The 20132-nt window shown below is 43.6% G+C and overlaps 1 protein-coding gene across 1 annotated transcript in view; it reads left to right on the top strand.

Annotated features, from left to right (window-relative positions):
- The window catches only part of MTURN (maturin, neural progenitor differentiation regulator homolog), a 29216-nt gene extending 11361 nt beyond the window's left edge, over positions 1-17855 (top strand). Inside the window, exons 2-3 of the mRNA XM_068972323.1 lie at positions 3338-3460; positions 17745-17855. Of these exons, the coding sequence (XP_068828424.1) occupies positions 3338-3460; positions 17745-17855 (234 nt within the window). The remainder of the gene's footprint in view (positions 1-3337; positions 3461-17744) is intronic.
- The last annotated feature ends 2277 nt before the right edge of the window (positions 17856-20132 follow it).

The following is a 20132-nucleotide window of genomic DNA, read 5'->3' as shown; positions in this document are numbered from 1 at the left end:
GAGTTCCAGAAAAACATCTATTTCTGCTTTATTGACTATGCCAAAGCCTTTGACTGTGTGGATCACAATAAACTGTGGAAAATTCTGAAAGAGATGGGAATACCAGACCACCTGACCTGCCTCTTGAGAAGTCTGTATGCAGGTCAGGAAGCAACAGTTAGAACTGGACATGGAACAACAGACTGGTTCCAAGTAGGAAAAGGAGTACATCAAGGCTGTATATTGTCACCCTGCTTATTTAACTTATATGCAGAGTACATCATGAGAAACGCTGGGCTGGAATAAACACAAGCTGGAGTCAAGATTGCTGGGAGAAATATCAATAACCTCAGATATGCAGATGACACCACCCTTATGGCAGAAAGTGAAGAGGAACTAAAAAGCTTCTTGATGAAAGTGAAAGAGGAGACTGAAAAAGTTGGCTTAAAGCTCAACATTCAGAAAACTAAGATCATGGCATCTGGCCCCATTGCTTCATGGCAAATAGATGGGGAAACAGTGGAAACAGTGGCTGACTTTATTTTTGGGGGCTCCAAAATCACTGCAGATGGTGATTGAAGCCATGAAGTTAAAAGACACTTACTCCTTGGAAGAAAAGTTATGACCAACCTAGATAGCATATTGAAAAGCAGAGACATTGCTTTGCCAACAAAGGTCCATCTAGTCAAGGCTGTGGTTTTTCCTGTGGTCATGTATGGATGTGAAAGTTGGACTGTGAAGAAAGCTGGGCGCCGAAGAATTGATGCTTTTGAACTGTGGTGTTGGAGAAGACTCCTGAGAGTCCCTTGGACTGCAAGGAGATCCAACTAGTCCATTCTAAAGGAGATCAATCCTGGTGTTCATTGGAAGGACTGATGCTAAAGCTGAAACTCCAGTACCTTGGCCACCTCATGCAAAGAGTTGACTCATTGGAAAAGACTCTGATGCTGGGAGGGATTGGGGGCAGGAGGAGAAGGGGATGACAGAGGATTAGATGGCTGGATGGTATCACCGACTTGATGGACATGAATCTGAGTGAACTCTGGGAGTTGGTGATGGACAGGGAGGCCTGGTGTGCTGTGATTCATGGGGTTGCAGAGTCAGACACGACAGAGCAACTGAACTGAACTGTACTATTATGCTTTTTGTACAATGCAAGAGACGATTACATGACTGGCATTTCAGTGACTCGACAACTTTAAGGGCCTCCACTTAATAGGGAATCATGTTTGAACTGTTCTCTAAAGTTAGAGAATCTAGAAGGTATCTTTATTAGGTCACGGAGGAAGCTACTCTAGAAGTCTGCTGGAAATAGAGCGGCATGTATCAGAATTGGACTTTCACATCTGTGAAACACAGATAATTGGGGTGTAACGATGGCATATTAGCACGTTATTCTCTCTTGAATCTGAGCAGCGTTTTCAGTTCTTTCCAGTTCCTGAGGATACTGCAGTGAAAAGGAAGAAGGGAAAATCTGTTTATTGCATGTTGGGCATATGACTTTCTGGGGGTGATGCTCTAATCATTTGTATTAATAGCTGGGGTAAGTATATGCTTGACATGGACCATTTCTCCAAATTGATCTGTCCCTTGCTGCCCAGTGCCTGTTCCTTGCTCTCAGCTGGCAAACATCTTCCTCTCCTCTACACTTTTTTCACCAGTGTTGAGCTGTCATTGATCCGGCCCCTGTAAACAGCAATGCTTGGTACCTGACTGACACCCTGATATTATCCTGGTCTTCAGTAACCCCTATCCCCATCCTGTTGTGCAGATATGCAGAGCAGGGGGCTTCTGCATCTTCATCTCTCAAACTAGTTTCTTGGGCTTATTCCAGATCCTTGAACATTTATGGGAGAAACTAGCCAAGTCTTAAAGATGTGCTAAAATGGATATCCTCATGTGGGAAAGAAAAAAAAAAAAAATACTTGTCTAGCCTAAGAAAAAATAAAGCCTAAATCAGTTTCCTCCTGGTGCATGTTAACATCGCAAAGTGTTGCTTGGGTACGTTGCCCTCTTATATATATATAAATATGTGTGTGTCTATGTATATATATATATATAAAATAATTTTTATTTATTTTTCTTTTTTTGGCTTTGCTGGGTCTTCACTGCTACATGGGCTTTTCTCTAGTCGAGGCAAGTGGGGGCTGCCCTCTAGTTGCACAGGCTTCTCTTGTTGCAGAGCAGAGGCTCTAGGTGCAGGGGCTTTGGTAGTTGCTGCACCTGGGCTCAAAGAGTTGCAGCTCCTGGGCTCTGGAAGATAGGCTTGTTAGTTGTGGCACTGCTCCACAGCATGTGGGATCTTCTTGACACAGGAATTGAACCCACATCTCCTGCATTGGCAGGTAGATTTTTTACCATTGTGCCTCCAGGGAAGCCCTACAATGTCCTCTTAAAGCATTTTAAGGGAAGGTGAGATTTCAGAGAGCCTTTGTTTCCTGGTGAGTAGGGATGACTTTTCCATGTGTTCTCCTAAATTCATTTCATTTTTTTTTTCTTTTTTTAAATTAAAAAAAATTTTTTTTATTTTTACTTTATTTTGCTTTACAATACTGTATTGGTTTTGCCATACATTGACATGAATCAGCCATGGGTGTACATGAGTTCCCAATCCTGAACCCCCCTCCCACCTCCCACCCCATATCATCTCTCTGGATCATCCTCGTGTACCAGCCCCAAGCATCTTGTATCCTGTATCGAACATAGACTGGCGATTCGTTTCTTACATGATAGCATACATGTTTCAATTTTGAAGCAAAGTGACCATCGCCCCCACTCTCAGGCTAATCTGGGTAAAGAATGTTTCCAAGTAAGCAGTTACAAACTCCTTCTTAATCCTTCAGCCATTGCTGAAGGCAGTGGTAAGGATTATGCAAGCTCTTGGTTTCTCCTCCCTCCCATTTTAAAGCCACCCTAAATGGCAATCCACTCCAGTACTCTTGCCTTGAAAATCTCATGGACAGAGGAGCTTGGTGCAGGCTACTATCCATGGGGTCACAAAGAGTCAGGCACAACTGAGCGACTTCACTTTCACTTTCACTTTGCCAGCATCAGGAGAGGGACATCGGAAATCACGGGAAGGGGAATATTGATCCCCCTGCCCTTTTGCTATGTATGGGCAGATCTGATGGAAAATTGAGCAGGTGAGATTATGGACCAGGAGCACGGGGGCTTTCTGCAGGGTATTCATTTTCTGCCTTCGATACAAGTCAAGAATAACTATATGGATTTTTACTGTGGAATGGAGGCCTTCTTCAGATTCACATAATTGAAAAAATCTTCTTGGTTTTGTGTATTTCAGACTGAGTATAATAACTGTGTCTTTGTTTTCTCCTTTCCCTTACTGGTGGGCACGCAGCACGTGTGGAGTGAGAGTGAAGACTGCCTGCCTTTCTTGCAGCTAGCACAGGATTACATCTCCTCCTGCGGCAAGAAGACACTCCATGAAGTCTTGGAAAAAGTCTTCAAGTCTTTCAGACCTGTAGGTGCCTGCTTGGCTTCCAAAGCTGTCTTATTGTCTCCAGTGACTGTGCTCTGAATAACACGGATTGTGGGGAAAGTGGGCAAAACCCGGAATGACTAATTGTTTTTCTCTTGTCTGCCCTGTGGCTTAAAGATAGCAGTTCGTGGAGGGAGGCTGAAGGCGGAGAGGGAGGGGGAACGGGGTGCGACACAGCTGTTTGTTGCGGGGATGATGGTTATTTCTAGCATCCCTTGAGTTAAGAATCTCTGATTGGGTGGGAAGCACACAGTCTTTTATGAGACAACTGAGTATTCCGGTTCTCATCCAGTAGACTTAAAACCAAAATGCTTGCAAGTGCTATGGAGGATCTCTTGTAATAGAAAATTGCCAGAAGGCAGTATAAAGGATATACCCTCATGTGGATGGATATGGAGGCGAAGAAACTGGACAGTTGTTCTTTTGTCTTTTGATAAAGTCTCTTGTAGAGAGCTTGCTTCCCCCACCCCACCCCCCGCCCCCCAGCCTCCTTAGGATTTAGGAATCTGGATGTTTGTGGTTAGCTGACGGTTTGTTTCATTCTAGATGAAAAGCATGTGAAATGAATACTCACCCCTATTTTATAAACTACTCTCTCTTTATTGGAAGACAAAGTCAGATTGTGTGACATTTCCCCCAAGTTCACTTCCCTGCCCACTGTAAGCACTCTACAGTTTCAATGTTATTTCTTCTAGAATTTTCTTTTTCCAAATCTTTTAATATAGTATCTACTTCTTTTTTTATAATTTTAGTTTTGGCTGTGTTGGGTCTTTGTTGCTGCTCTGGGTTTTCTCTAGTTGCAGTAAGCAGGGGCTATTCCTCTAGCTGTGGGAGGAACTAGCCTAGCTCGGGCTTCCCATTGTGGTGGTCTCTTGTTGCGGAGCACAGGCTCTAGTGTGTGCGGGCTTTAGTATTTGCAGCACATGGGTTCAGTGGTTGTGGTTCCCAAGCTCTAGAGCACAGGCTCGACGGGCTTAGTTGCTCCAAGGCCTGTGGGATCTTCCTTGATCAGGTATTAAATGCGTGTCTCCTACATTGGCAGGGGGATTCTTTACCACTGACCCATGACCCACCAGGGAAAACCCTAGTATCTATTTCTTTCTTGGAATCTTCAAACTTGTTTTTGTTTCTCTGAATATGGTAGGCTTAGCTGCATAAGAGACTTTGGGATATTCCAGTGTTTCAAAATTTTGAAGTCTGTTTTGTCATCTTTTGTTTTCACTGGGTCCCCTTCCTGGTATCTTGTTTCTTTGTGTGTTGGATTATCTCTGTGTGCTTGAAAATTTGTATATTTGTATTTGAAGATTTATATTTTTGGGATAAATTGAGGCCTAAGATAATGGTACTTTCCTCCAGAGAGGATTCAGTCGGAGACCACCTTCAAATAATTTAAGACTTGTAGTTCTTAGAACTCTCCAGGTGATGCAAAGCCAGGTTGCAGGCCTGGTTTCTTCTTGTTCTGAGAGCAGACTCAGTCTGTTCAGGCTGTTATAACAAAACACTAGGTGGCTTATAAACAAGAATTTATTTTTCACTGTTCTAGAGGCTAGAAGTCCAAGACCAGTGTGCCAGCAGAGCTGGTATCTTGTGAGGGCTCACTTCCTGGACAGGTGGCCATCTTTTCATTGAACCTCCTATGGTGGAAGGAGAGAGAGAGAAGCCAAGAGCCTCTTTGATAAGGGCACTTGGTCATTTATGAGGGCTCCACCTACATGATCTGATCACCTCCTTAAGGGCCCACCTTCTGATGTCATCACCCGGAGGGGTAGGATTTCAGCATATGACTCTGGAGGGGAGAACATAAATATTCAGACCATAGCATAGACTTTTGGGGTCCTAGCCTAAAGCGAGGATGGTTTGCCACAGAAGCTCCTTTGTTGACTTTGGAGTAGGCCAAGCAGGCCATAGTTTCTTTGAGAACAGTAGATGAGATGTCCTCAGGACAAAAGCAACTTTTTATGATAGGCTTACATCTATGGGTACTAACTCTCAATATAATTAAGAAGGCATTTTTCATATTGAATCCAGCTTTCTTAGTTCTCTGTGGAAGAGTTGGTCCTGACCAGTGTCACTTAATCCACCATTATAAGAAGAGGAGTTTTAAACGGCCTTTGTCAGTCTGTCTGATTAATATCATTTGTCCAACCAATTCTTTTTGTTGTTGTTTGTTCATTTTCTAAGCCTGTTTGACTCATCCAGAATAGAGTTTTGACTTACAGATCCTGGTCTATCCCACTTGCTCCATTCAGTTTGTATTTACTGAACACCTAGTAAGCCCTTGATACTCTTTACTGCTCTGTCCCTAGCACTCGAACCAGACAGATGAAAATCTTAGATCTCACCGGGCTTGTATTCTAGTGTCAGGGAGACAAGATAAATGAGGACAACGCATGACGTGTTAGTGCCAAGTGCCAAGGAGAAAACAACATGAGTCAGGGAAAGGGGCTGAGAAGTGTCTGAGGCCCTGACAGTTTTGATTAGGGGAGCAGGCAATGCTTCACTGAGAAGGTTACTTAAGTGAAACTGAAATGAGATGTGGGCCGTGAGGGGATCTGCAGGAAGAGCTTTCCAGGTAGAGAGAACAGCAGATACAGCCACAGGGGGAGAGAAAGCCAGGGCTCAGGGAACAAGGGGAGGCTGGTGTGGCCCGAGTGAAGGGGGAAGGCAGGAGGAGTGAGAGGTGAATCTTGAGGAATTTCCGGGGCTTGCAGGTCACAAAAGGACTTGACCTGGGGAGCCTCTGAAGGGCTGGAGCACCAGAGAGATCCACCTAGCAGAGAGCAGGCTGTGAGGGGGAGAGGGGGTGCAGGGAGGCCCGTGAGGAGGCTGTCACTGTCATCCAAAAAGAAGATGAGGGTGACTCCAGAGTTCCTCATCTACTCACTGAAGGGAATGGCGTTCGTTTACTGAAATGGGGACAGTTGCAGGAAAAAACTTAAGGAGTGAGACCACCAAGACTTCAGTTGTGGACTTGTCAGTGTTTGAAGTGCCTGTTAGACACCCGAGTAAAGACATCAAAGCAGGCAAAAGTTAAAGGAAAAAAAATGGATTTCTGTAAATCTTACCTCCCCCCCCGAACCCCCCCAAATATCTGATTAGTACACGATACTCACTTTGCAGCTGGTTTCCACAGAGGGTCCACTCATGAGCTGGCCACCTGGTTCTCTCATCTGTGGTGGCCAGCAACATGTTACCAGCAGAATGTGCTTCACTAGGGAAGGTGAGCTCCCACCAGAGCCCCTTCTGCCATCTTGCTTTACCAAGCCTATGACTGTGCAAAGCAACCAGGCAGCTGTATGTAAAGGGAAAACAAATGCAGTCCCAAAAATCCAGATATTTAGCTAAAAGCAGTTGACTTGGTTGAATACTTTCTTTCAGATCAAGCTGCTTTGTGTAACAGAGACACACAGATTTTATTAATGCTGTTGGGCTTCCTGAGTCCATTTCTCAAGTGGAGCTTTCCGCCAAAGCGGGCAGGATGGTGCTCCCAAGGTGGGGCCTCTGCCTGGCACGAGGCCCCCTTTGCTAGGGAAGCTTTTGTGTGCTGGGCGCTCTGGCTGAGTTTTTGTCTTCAGGGAAGTGCCTTCTCAGGGCTGGTGAGGGTGCAATACACGCAGGCTTGGGTTTCTCTCAGTTACGATGTGCCCTAGATCGGATGAGAAGGGAGTGTTACAGACCGGGTGAAGGACTTCTGGAGATCAGGCGGAAGCTTCACCCTCTCCCTCTCCACAGAAGAGTGCCTTTCTCTCCACTGCTGTTTATCTGTTTTATATAAAGGAGGCTTAGGTTATGACTCAGAAAATGGTCTTGTTGCTGTCGTAGCTCGTAGTATTTGTTGAAGTAACACGTACCCAAATGCTGCAAGGTTATCAAGCAGGTGAACTTGAGTCTGTCATTTCCCTGAAAATTTTTGATAATCTGATCCAATTGTGCGGCTGCTTTTTTTTTTTTTAATAGTTGGGGAAACCACGGGAGGAATATTTTCACCTTCCTCTTAGAACAGCCTCATTCATGGCTTTGAATCCTTGTTTTCCCTTGGCAGGCCCATTGCCAGCCCCTATCCTATGCAGTGTTTCCAGAAAGATAAGGACCTTTCTATTGACAGCTTTCTGCTGCCTTTGGGGGCAGCAGTCAAGCAGAGTCAATTCACTTTGCTGAAGCCCACACATGCCTGCCTGCCTGGACCAAAAGCATGGAGTCATCTCCTGGCCTCCCGAGCGTCCTGCCCGCGAGGCTCAGCGTGCGGCGGCAGCGCTCTTTACCTTTAGACCTTCCCATTTCGTAGACGGGGTGCTTCTCCCTGCTTTATGTTTGCCTCCCCGCCCCTCCCTTGCCAAAACAACCAATCTCACAAAGCCCGTGCCCTACCAGAGAAATCTGTTGTTGGATTTGACAAGAAAAGATAATTATTCTTTTTCTTATTCACCATCTTACCTTCCTCTTTTTCCTCTGTCTCTTCATAACATGATTAACAAAATGCAGGATCATCTGCTGTTTGCCGAAGTGGTGCGTGGTCAGTCGTGTCTGACCCTTTTCGACTCCGTGGGCTGTAGCCCACCAGGCTTCTCTGTCCATGGGACTTTCTAGGCAGGAGTACCGGAGTGGGTTGCTATTTCCTTCCCCAGAGCATCTTCCCGACCCAGGAATCGAACTCGCATCTCTTCGTCTCTTCTGTCTCCTGCGTCGGCAGGTGGTTTCTTTACCACTGCGCCACCTGGGAAGCTCCTGCAGGAGACAGGGCACAGTGCCTAGGCCTGTGCTCTAGGAGCTGGCTTTCTGGGAGGAGAGGCAGCCACAGAAAAGTACAGAGAAAGCCCAGGTTCCATGACTAAGCGCTGATTTCGGCCCAGACCCTCTGCCTGACGCCGTGCAGATAGAGGGAGGGCCATTCCCTGTCTCCTTGCTCCACTCTGCTGGCTCTTTGGGGAAGCGTTTTCCGAGAGGATGTCAGTGAACAGGCACCGACCGCAGCATGATGGTTGTGGTCCCTTGACCTAGTTATGCAGAATCAGGTTACTACAGTGATGAAGAACCCATGCTCTGGGGGGCAGGCTGCCTGGATTCAAATCCCAGGTCTGCCACTTGCTGGCTGTGTGACCTCAGCTAAATTACTTGACCTTGCTGTTTCTCAGTTCCCTCATTTGTTAAAACTAGGAAACAAATGACAATAGTTACCTTAGGGCTGCTGTGAAGATTAAACGACACAATTTTTGTTGGGGACTTAGTGCAGTGCACACACATGAGAAGCACTGATTAAAGGCTGGCATTGGCATGGGTGGGATGGGGACACTTGGCAAAATACTGTTGAGAGGTGAGCTCAGTAGTGAAAACCTTGGGACTCTTAGGTTTCTGGTGGAGAGAGAAAACAATTTGCTAAGTCATTTCGGCACACACTTAACAGAATCATCTAGCTAAGGTAAAGGATTTTCAAGGCGTAGTGTTGAGGTATTATAGCCAAAAGTTTATCAACATTGATTTTGGCAAAATAATAATCATCCATTCAGTACTTCATCCATGCAGCTCACTGGGGTGGAGGCTAGTGTTACAAGAGGGACGACCAGATGCTCCTCTCCTCCAGAGGGACACAGGACCAAAGAGCCTCTGGTGACAAGGCTATGAATGATACTTGTTTCCTTTTCTGGATTTTCTAAATTTTCCATGATGTTACAGAAACCATTTATGATCAGGAGCTATGTTGTGATTTTTTTTAAGGTTGTCTTGTCCACGATGTGTCCAGAGGACTGGGAATCTCAGATATGAGTGGGCTCATCAAGGAAGGAAGTATGGGCAGGGGCTTCATGGGGAGGTTAGACTTGAAGAAAGGGCAAGATCCGGATTGGGTCAGCAGGGGAGGAGGGCTGGATAAGAATAAAGACCAGGAAGGCCTGCCTTGGCTCCTTTAGTGAGAGAACCTTAGAGATGTTCCTCCGTGGGGCATGGTGGCCCAGCCCCAGCCTGGCCAGCTCCTAGCCTGTGTGGCCTTTAGCAGGTTGCTCAGCCTTAGTGTTCCCATCTTTAAAATGGGGGTCATACATGTTTCACTGTCTTATGGATGCATGGAGAGCTTCAGAATCAGAACACACACAGGGCTATCAAAGCCCAGCCACCCTATCAAGGTTAGTCTCCATTTCCAGGGGCTTCCCTGGTGGCTCAGCAGTACAGAACCCGCCTGCCAATGCAAGAAACGCAGGTTCAGTCTCTGGGTCAGGAAGATCCCCTGAAGAAGGAAATGGCAACCCACTCCAGTATTCTTGCCTGGGAAATCACATGGACAGAGGAGCCTGGCAGGTTACAGTCTATGGGGTTACAAAGAATAGGACATGAGCTAGTGACTAAACAGTAACTACAGGTCCATTTCCAGCTCGTAACTGCTGTTAGGAAATGTGTATTAGGTGGATATGTGACTCCATGGATGGAGCCGGGCAGCCTCCCTCCTGGACTTACCCATATTCTGCTACACTCCAGGGGCCTCCTAGCTTCCGCCTAGTTTTTCTCCTTCCTGCCAGATTGTCATATTCAAATGGTACACGTGTGCAGTGACAACACCAAGCAGGCTGTCGCTGCAGTTTGTGAGCAGATGGGTTTCTCTGTGTCCTGAGACCAGTAATGGCTTCAGAGACACCTGTCACCAGCTTCGATAAATGTGAGGTGGAGAATTGTTGGAATCCTGCATTTTTCTTGTTTAAATGGTCCTGAATTGATGGTCGCTGGTTATCACGTGAGTGAGCTAGTCAATGAAAGAGTGGTTATGGGTCTAAGTAATATTGACCATACTGTTCCTTTTTATCCCCTCCATGTTTTTGTATCTTTTATTTAGTAGTGATTGACAGTCTCTCCCCTGGTTAGAGAACAGTTCGCAAGAGAAGAGAGAGCTTACCATTTCCAAGTTAGCTGTAAAACCCAACCTCATCTGTGCCCTTTCAGCTCTCCCAAAGCTTTACTCTCTTGTCCTGGAGTGTTATTCTTCCTCTTACCAGCACGGTGGACGTTAGGGTCACGAGGCACCTGTTTCTATGACAATTTCCTGTGCTGTTTTGGTTGATGTTGCTTTCATGGCCCTTCATTGAGTGAGAGCCCACGCTTTTCCAGGTTTTCTCACTCGGACTGACCTTCGTCCTTTCCCTGGGGTTGCTATGTGACTCCACGTTTTTTTCTCTTTTGAGAAGCAGAGACATTTCCACAAGAAAAATTTCCTTAATTCTGTCTTACTGACATGAGCAAGATTGGTAATTGGTAATTGGTAATTTTTTTGCCACTAGTGTCTGGAGAGCTAGGGATTAAACCCCACAGGAAAACCCTTTGTGACCAAAAAAAGCTTATTTCTTGCTTCTACTCTTGTTGTCTGCTCAAGAGTCTGGAAGAAGAGAAAGAATCCACCTGTGGGAAGCTACCCCAGTGGGTCATAAAGTCTGATAGGAAAGATTATGCACAAATGTGGGTTTTAATAAAGACACATTGAATTAACAACATTATAAATCAACTATACTTCAAGAAAAACAAACACAAAACAGCCAACCACATCCAGAAGAAAACCACATTGAACGCTGACAATTTAAGTTTATCATGGGATTTGTTGTTTGCTCATGTTTTGAACATTCAAACCCTTGTCATTTAGGGTATGATGCCCCTAAAGTAAGAGAGTACCTATTGCTCTTTCCCATTTGGGTCTTACATCACTCTTGCCGCTTAACCTCTATTTGCTTTTCCTATTATGGAGAAGACAGACTGACCAGGATCCCATCAGAGGTTTATTGGTAGCACCAGCATCATGGCTTAAGGTCGTTGTTTTTGTTCAGTGTCTAAGTAGTGTCTTGTTGACCCCATGGACTGCAGCATGCCCCGCTTCCCTGTCCTTCACTTCACTACCTCCTGGAGTTTGCCCAAGTTCATGTCCATTGAATCAGTGATGCCATCCAACCATCTCATCCTCTGCTGCTCCTTTCTCCTGGCTTAAGATAAACAGTGACAAATTTCCCAAATGCTTTAGTCTCAGTACTCAAACTGTGGTTTCTGGATCAGCAGTATGCCCATCACCTGGGAGCTTGTTAGCAAAGCAGAATCTCGGGTCCCACCTGAGACCCACTGAATCATAGTCTCCCTTTTAGGTAGATCCCAAGGTGAGTCATGTACACAGCAAAGTATGAGAAACGCTGCTTCAGGAAGTCCTCTGGAAGGAGCTTACAGGGACCTCAAAAGCCACAGGGCTCTTCCTGGAAGCCCCAGATGCCTAGCTGGTTGACCATGCACCCCAAGGCCTAGATACGGTCTCCTTGTATAAAGGCACTATAGTCTGAGCGCTTGAGTGCCACCTTCAGAGATGGCAGATGCTAAATGCAACTGATTCCAGCCTCAGCTAGTTTATACCACCTTTAAAAAGACCTGGAGCTAGTTTTGCAGATAACCGATCCTCTCATGGGTCCAGAGAGCTTCAGTTCTCAAGGATCGGCATCTCTGCCCATTAGGCACAGGCCAGTGGTCCTTATGTGTTGAGAGAAAGTTCCGAAGGAGCAAGACCCTGGGAATGCTATCGTTGTTGTCCAGAGCAATCATAAAGATTTTTTTCCAGGAAAGTGAAAAAATTTTACTAAAATAAAAGTGAATGATTCTATCAGGAGTAATTTAAATATAGTTGACAGGATTTATTGGCTTGTCTTTTTCCTTATAAGAATGTGTGGGTGCAGTTAAAGCAAGGACTCAGGATTCTTCCCAATCTGTTTGTATTCCTGTTTCTGATATGTCTTCTTGATTGTTCAAATTTTGGATGCAGTAATTAAATTTATTTTTTTTCCAGTCTGGCTCTTCAATCTATTCTTTTACCCCCCCAGTTTTGTTGGGATGTAATTGGCATAAAGCATTGTATAAGTTTATGGTGTACAGCATAGTGATTTGACTTATATACATCATGAAAAATAATTATCACAGTAAGTTTCATGAATATCCATCATCTTATATAGATACAAAGTGAAATAGAAAATAAAACCTTTCTCTCTTGTAATGAGAACTCTTAGGATTCACTGTTTTGACAACTGTCTTATATAGCATGCAGCAATGTTTAATTATATTTACCATGATGTACATTACACCCCTAGTATTTATTTATTAATAACTTATAACTGAAAGTTTGTACTTTTTGATTGTCTTCATCCAGTTCTCCCTCCCCACCCTGCCCCCACCTCTGGTAACCCGGAAGTTAGACTTATCTGCCATAGATGAGAGTGGAGGCAGAGGTGGGAACATTAGATTATTACATTTCTGTATGGTGTCCTTTCTTGCTCTGATGCTTTTTTCGTTCTCCTCTGCATGCTTCCAAATTGTACGCACTCATAAATGTTGATGCTAACACTGCATATTGAATTTTTTAATGTTTATTACCCAATTGAAAACACTGAAGCCTCCAGCTATAGAAATAGCATGGACAGCTGGAAGGGAATCTCCCGGGTAGCCTGGTGGTTAGCTATGTAAAGTCTACAACCCAGTGGCCTGGTTTTGAATCCTCCTCTGACGCTTCCTGGGTAACACTGGGCAAATTTACTCAACTTCTCTTTGTAAAGGAGAGATAATAATAATACCTACCACATAGGATTATTATGAAGATGAACGGAATTCATATACAGAAAGCTGCTTATACTGTACCTAGCACAGTAGCCTAACCAATATTAACTCTTAGATTGAATCCAAAATATGACAGAATTGGTTGGTTCATTGGAATGGAAGCCTGGGAATCAAATGAAGAGGCTGATAGAACTGAGTTTCTTAGTTCTCATCTTCCTACTTCCTAGGACTGATTAGCCATGAGGGGGTCTAGAAGCAAGCCCAGCAGAAGAGAGAAGAAGAAGTGGGGGGTGGAGACAGGCTACTCATGCATCATTAGTCCCCTTGAATCACTGAACTGGCTGTGCTTTAAAATGAGAAACAGACAGTCTTTGTGACTAGATGATTCATATGAGGCTCTATGGTTTGCAGACCATGGCCACATTCACTCTCTCATTTAATCTCCATAGTTTCTCTGGAGTAGAGCAGCTGTCCTTTACAGAGAAGGACACTGAGGCTCAGCAAAGGTGGGGTCCCCCAACCAGAACCCTGGCTTCCAAGCTGCCAGGTCGAGTGCCTTTTCCACAGAACCTCTCAATGAATCTGCAGACCCTTTACTAAGGTGCCTGAAATGTCCTGACAGCCATTGAGAGCTACTTCTTTTCTCTCTATATATAAGGATGGCGGTACATGCATGCGTGCTAAGTTGGTTCAGGCGTGTCTGGCACTTTGCAAACCCTAGGGACTGCAGCCCACCAGGCTCCTCTGTCCATGGGATTCTCCAGGCAGGAATACCGGAGTGGGTTGCCATGCCCTCCTCCAAGGGATCTTCCTGACCCAGGGATCGAACCCGTGTCTCTTATGTCTGTTGCGTTGGCAGTCGGGTTCTTTGCCACTAGCACTCCTGGAAGCCCAAGGATAGGGATGTTGAGCTCTCAAATAGCATCTGAATGTTTCCTGCCAAAGAGAAGGGCCTCCCAGTGTGGCTGATGCTCCGGACCTAGACCTATGTGCTTTGGATTCACACAGAAGATAAGGTGGGAAGCTGGGCAGAGGAGAGGGGTAGGGGTTCATGCTTGGCTTGCTGGAACCTCTTCTACAAGCCAACCTAGCTGAGGAGAGAGTGAGTATTAAGGGATACCTACAGTTTGGGTCCATGTGAATTATGTAAAGTATAATGACCAAGGCTAATCAATGGCGTGTCACTTTAGGACAAGATGGCCAGTATATATATATAGATGCATGCCTCAGCTGCACTTTCTGTACCTGTGACAGCCATTGCTAACTGAACAGGATCTTCCCCATTGAGCCTCAGAATTGTCCTGAACCCAAGGCTCCAGGCAGCCAGTCAGATTTGTTAACTGAAAAGGAATCCAGTGACCATTCCTCTTTTAAGGAGCATCCCTTCAGTACAATGAGAAGTTACATTTCTTATTGAATTCATGAGTCTTCTTTTAGCGTTTTGGTGACTCTGAAGTTCTTGGTCACAGCAACAATATTTATGTTTTATCAGCTACTTCAGTGGTACCGTTCATTTGATACTTTCACCTTGCTGTGTCATCCAGCAGCTCTTAAAACTGAACACCGAAATATTAGTCAACTGTGTTCATTGTAACCAACCATCTTTTATCCCTCCTTGGAGTCCAATTTTACCTTTTATTCCATCCACTAAGATGCAGAAGGGAGACAGTGGTAGGAGAAAGGGGCTTCTCCCTTCTCCCCAGCACACACAAGACAGATGCCACTGTGGAGACAAGATGTGCCCTCCCTGCCCTTCTCCGCAGTCAGCAGTGCCTCTGAGACAGCTGCAGCCTTCTGAGCTCATGTCTGCAGTGGGCCGTGGTGCCCTGGCAGACCCCGTGCATCATATGATCCATGATGCCCGGCAGATGATTTTTGTCCCAAGTATGTTCAGAGGGCTCTCTGAGACCTGTAAAGAGTTATGGTCGGAGAACTTCAGGGTAAAGCTGTTGCTTTGGTCGGGACTCTGCTTACCCTTTCCTCCTGGAAGTCTTTGAGAGGGAATGGCAAGGGGGCGGATGGCAGGGTGCTGGGAGGCAGTGCAGAGTCAACGGAACAGTCCGTCTTACTTTGTCCTAATGCATTTAGTGTTTGGATCATAGGGCCATTCAGTGAAGTGGCCTGAAATGGTTGATCCTTGCCTGAGAATGATCAACCAAGGGGCCACGAGTGAGAAAGGTTCATCAAGGAGTTGAGGGTTGGCAGCCCTGGATCACAAGACAAGGCCAAGATGCCCACAGCCATGGCTTCCTGCTGGCACCAGAGCATTCATCCATATTGAACTGACCCAGCAAGGGGCACTCACAGTTTCTAACCCAGGACCAGCCAGTGCTTTAAGAAAATGTTTACTGTGTATTTATCGTGAATTTCCCTGATGATAATTATAGAGCATTTGGAAAATACAGAAAGATCAAAAGGAAAAAATTATCCATAATCACACTGCCTAGAAGACTACTCGTAAAATTTGGGCTTATTTCATTGAAGTCTTTTTTTCTTTGCATTTGCATATACTTAAAAAAAAATTTGTATCATAATGAAAATGTAATTTTCATCGTCCTTGTATACATATGAGAACATTTTTAAAAAATTATTTATATTTGTTTTTGGCTGTGCTGGGTCTTCATTGCTGCGCATGGGCTTTATCTAGTTGCACTCTGTGGGCTTCTCATTGTGGTGGCTTCTTTTGTGGGACCTGGGCTTAGAGCACAGGCTCAGTAGTTGTGACCTGTGGACTTAGTTGCCCTGAGGCATGTGGAATCTTCCCGGACAAGGGATCAAACCAGTGTCCCCTGCATTGGCAGGTGGATTCTTAATCACTGGACCACCAGGGAAGTCCAGTACATTTTCTTATATCATTAGATAATTCAAAAATATTACTTTAAGTGGATATATAAGATTCTATTTTATGGCTGTGCCATAATTTATTTTGTTGAATGTTTTAGTAGTTTCTGTGTTTTTACATGTGTTTTATGAATAATAGCAGCATGCATTTTTATAGGAGAAAATATAGAGGGGAATAGATATTAACATCTTGATGGGATAGTCAGCACTGTTCACTGTACTGCTGCTGACAGCCCAGATACCTGTGTGTGCATAAATATTATATGTGGATGATACTTAAAAGCAGAGACTCTCTAGACTCTCTGATAAAACCTACTAGCCCTGTGAGCACCAATCCATTGAGCAATTGACATTCTCATCAAATAAGTTTACGAAAATAATTATAAAGGTGGTCGACTTCCATGAGATATCCATAGCTGCTGTACTGAGTCCTGTTAAGTGCTGTTGAATTTTTTTAAATTGAAATATAGTTTATTTACAACATTTTGTTAGTAGTTGTGACCTGTGTGCAGCATAGTGTAATGAGTCAATATTTTTATAATTATATTCCATTTAAGTTATTACATAACAATAGCTATAATCCTCCATGCTATACAGTATATTCTTATTGCTTATTTACTTTACACATAATTGTTTGTATCTCTGAATCCCCTACTCGTGTTTTGCCCCTTTCTCCTTCCCTCTCCCTACTGGTCACCACAAGTTTGTTCTCTATCTATGAGTCTTTTTCTGTTTTGTTGTATGCATTCATATGATTTTTTAGATTCCACATATAAGTGATAACAGAGTATTTGTCTTTCTCTATCTGACTTATTTCACTAAGCATAATACTCTCTAGGTTTATCCATGTTGTTGCAAGTGGCAGAATTTCATTCTTTTTCATGGCTGAGTAACAACTCCAGTGTTTGTGTGTGTGTTTGTGTCACGCCTTCTTTATCCAGTCATCTGATGGTGGACATTTAGGTTACTTCCATATCTTGGCTATTGTGAATAATGCTGCTGTGTGCATTGAGGTACATGTGTCTTTTTGAGTTAGTATTTTTGTTTTCTTCAGATACATACTGGGGAGTGGAATTGCTGGGTCATATGGTAGTTCTATTTTTAGCTTTTGGAGGAACCTCCATCCTGTTTTCCATGGTGGCTGCACCAATCTACATTCCCACCAACAGTGTAGTAGGGTTCCTTTTTTTCCATATCCTCTCCAATATTTGCTATTTATAGACTTTAGTGATAGTATTGTGGTTTTGATTTTCATTTCTCTAATAATTAGCAGTGTTGAGCATCTTTTCATGTGCCTGTTGGCCATCTGTATCTCAGGTCTTCTGCCCATTTTTTGATTTTTTTTTTTATTGAGTTGTATGAGCTGTTTATGTATTTTGAATATTAACCCCTTATCAGTCATATCATTTGCAAATATTTTTCCTATTCAGTAAGTTGTCTTTTTGTATTGTCAGTGGTTTCCTTTGCTGTGCAAAAGCTTTTAAGTTCCATTAGGTCCCATTTGTTTGTTTTTCCTTTTATTTCTTTTACCTTAGGAGATGGATCCAAAACAATATTGCTACAATTTATGTTAAAGAGTGTTATGCTTATGTTTCCTTCTAGGAGTTTTATGGTTTCTGGTCTTACATTTAGATCTTTACTCCGTTTTGATTTATTTTTGTATATGATGTGAGAGAATGTTCTAATTTCACTCCTCTACATGGAGCCGTCCAGTTTGCTCAGCACGACTTATTGAAGAGAGCGTCTTTTCTTCATTGTGTACCCTTGCCTCCCTTGTCATCAGTGCTGTTGAATTTGTATCAGCTGCCTTTGGTTGCCTTCCTGCCTTTTGGCCACTTGGCACTCACAGCTGCTTCTCTTCTCTCCCCTGTAGTTACTGGGGCTTCCGGATGCAGATGACGACGCTTTTGAAGAGTACAGTGCAGACGTGGAAGAGGAGGAGCCAGAAGCGGACCACCCCCAGATGGGGGTCAGTCAGCAGTAGACTTCCAAGGGCTCCCGCCTGAGGAGAGTGAGCCCCGTGTACCTAGGGTGGGGTCGTGAGCTCCTGGGTTAGCATTTTGCATTAGCACTTCGAAACAGGACGTCTGACTCCCAGCATCCAAATTAATATGAAATACCTTTTTAATGACCACACAATATCTGGGATGAGCTTTGCTCAGAAGTGACCTGAATTTTACTCCCGTTTCAGTGGGTCTCTATGGAGTTGTCTCGGTAGCCTTTGCCAGTTTGAATTTAGAGTCCATTCTGTGGCTGACTGTTCTCTCTTGAGTTTATGTTGGAGAACTAACATTTGCTGACTCGAATGTCGAGAACTCTGAATGTATTAAGGATATGCGTTGAGTCATCACAGGTGACATTATTGAGGGAAAGCATGGCAGAGAAGAAATGCAGTCTGCACTTTTTATGTACCTTTTAAGTGTGTGTAAGTGGAAGGTTTTGCTTATAAAGCATGAGTTTTAATATCTAGTCATTAAAACTGCCCAAGTGCAAATACACGGGCAGAAAAGGAGAATTACTTAATTTTGGATTAAGAGGGTAAGAAAAGCAAAGAAGCCTGTGTTTAAGTGTTCTGCCATTACTGAGTTACCTGGATATAGAGCAACAGGTTCATGGTTAGGTAGAAACATTACTTGCATGTTCAGTTATTTTAAAACATGCTGATTCCAAAGCTACTTTTAAAGTGGAGAATATAAATGGGATGACATAAATTATTGATTTCTTGAAAATGTTCATAAGCCACCCCCATATGAAACATTTACCTTCTTTCTTTATAACAAGATGGCAACTTATTAAATTATGAAAACATCCCGAATCCAAGTGCCACTTAAACTTTGAAGCCATAGATGAATTTAAAAGGAAAAATAAACCAGGATAAAAAAAATTTTTTTAATATGATGGAATCCTTCTTTACTTCCTTAATTCATCTCTTATTCTTTCAAAAAAAAGTCAAGGAAAAGATCCCACTCTATAATTTATTTAAAAATTGTAATCAAGTGCTTTGAAGAATTCAATTGCAATGAAATCATAAAGTGATAAGAAGGTGGGACTTTTTAAATCATGGGTTAGCTTGGTTCAGTGGGGAAGTGTTAATGATCAAAATAGACAACTTACAGAAACAACTGTGATAATAACTGGAAACACTGCTGTCACCTTTTGGCCACAAACACTGAGTGAGGAAATTCTTTGCAATGCTAACATGGAATTATTTAAAACATTCATTTTTCTTAGACCCTTCTGCATCTCTGGTTTTAATAAAAGATGCGGACTGCCTCTTTTACAACACTTGACAAATCGTAACATCTGGGGTGGAACTGTTGTTAACATGCACACGTGTGCCTGTGGGGTTGTCAAAGTTTTAGATTAAGAAAGCCGCGGTAGAGGCCACAGAGCTTATGGGAGTCTTGTATATCTTCCAGGCATGTCGGTGTAAACTTGATTATCTCAACATTTTCTGTTTAATTGATTGGTGCTGTGAGGCGCACAGCTGCTTGTGGTTAAAATGGTGTCCTGCAGTTTCAAGTCATCGGGTAAAATAATTTCGTGGTTTCCATCCGTGCTTCAGTGCCCACGTTTTGTCTTGATTTTTTTTTTCTTGGAAAGACATATCAAAGGTTAACTTAAAGTGAAATGAATTTCCTTCAGAGTAGCCTGTTAACAAAACAAACCTTGAGGTTTCATCCAGTGGGGTGAGCAGACTACATGCTTCGCTCTCATGCCCGTGTTCTGATTGGCTGTGTACCTGAGCACAGGTGATTGGAATTGCACCTCCTCATAGGTAGCACCCAGATCCATAAGCTGCATTTTCACACAGTAGGCCGAAAGGATGACTTCTGCCACCAAAATGAAAATGCTTGACTAGCTTGCTCCATTCAGAGGTAAATTGGAAATTTTGTAGTTCAAGGCTTAAAAATCTAAATTTACATATGTTCAAAAATGGAATGGACATTAATATAAAATGTATTTTATGAAAAAAGTGTTTAGGCTTTGACCAGATGCATTTTGGCATTATTATGCAAATGTTCTCTGTTTATAAAAATTGAGCTGAGATAAACTCAGCCATTCCATGCCGGGGAGAAATCTGGTCTTTGTTCTGCCCCCAGGGGTTGGGGGGAACATTGCTGTGTGTTTCTTATTTTTGTGACAAAACCCCAAAGAACTTTGCGAATCAGATTGTTTCCTCTAAAGCTTCGTTTTCTCTGATTGTCCGTATCCGCTCCATTGCACGCTGACACACGTGCACACATACACACGCCCGCCA

The sequence above is a fragment of the Capricornis sumatraensis genome, chromosome 5 (assembly GCF_032405125.1).
Source record: "Capricornis sumatraensis isolate serow.1 chromosome 5, serow.2, whole genome shotgun sequence".
Classification (NCBI taxonomy): Eukaryota; Metazoa; Chordata; class Mammalia; order Artiodactyla; family Bovidae; genus Capricornis; species Capricornis sumatraensis.
The sequence above is the reverse complement of the archived record's forward strand: the minus strand, read 5'-3'. Positions and strand labels throughout refer to the sequence as shown.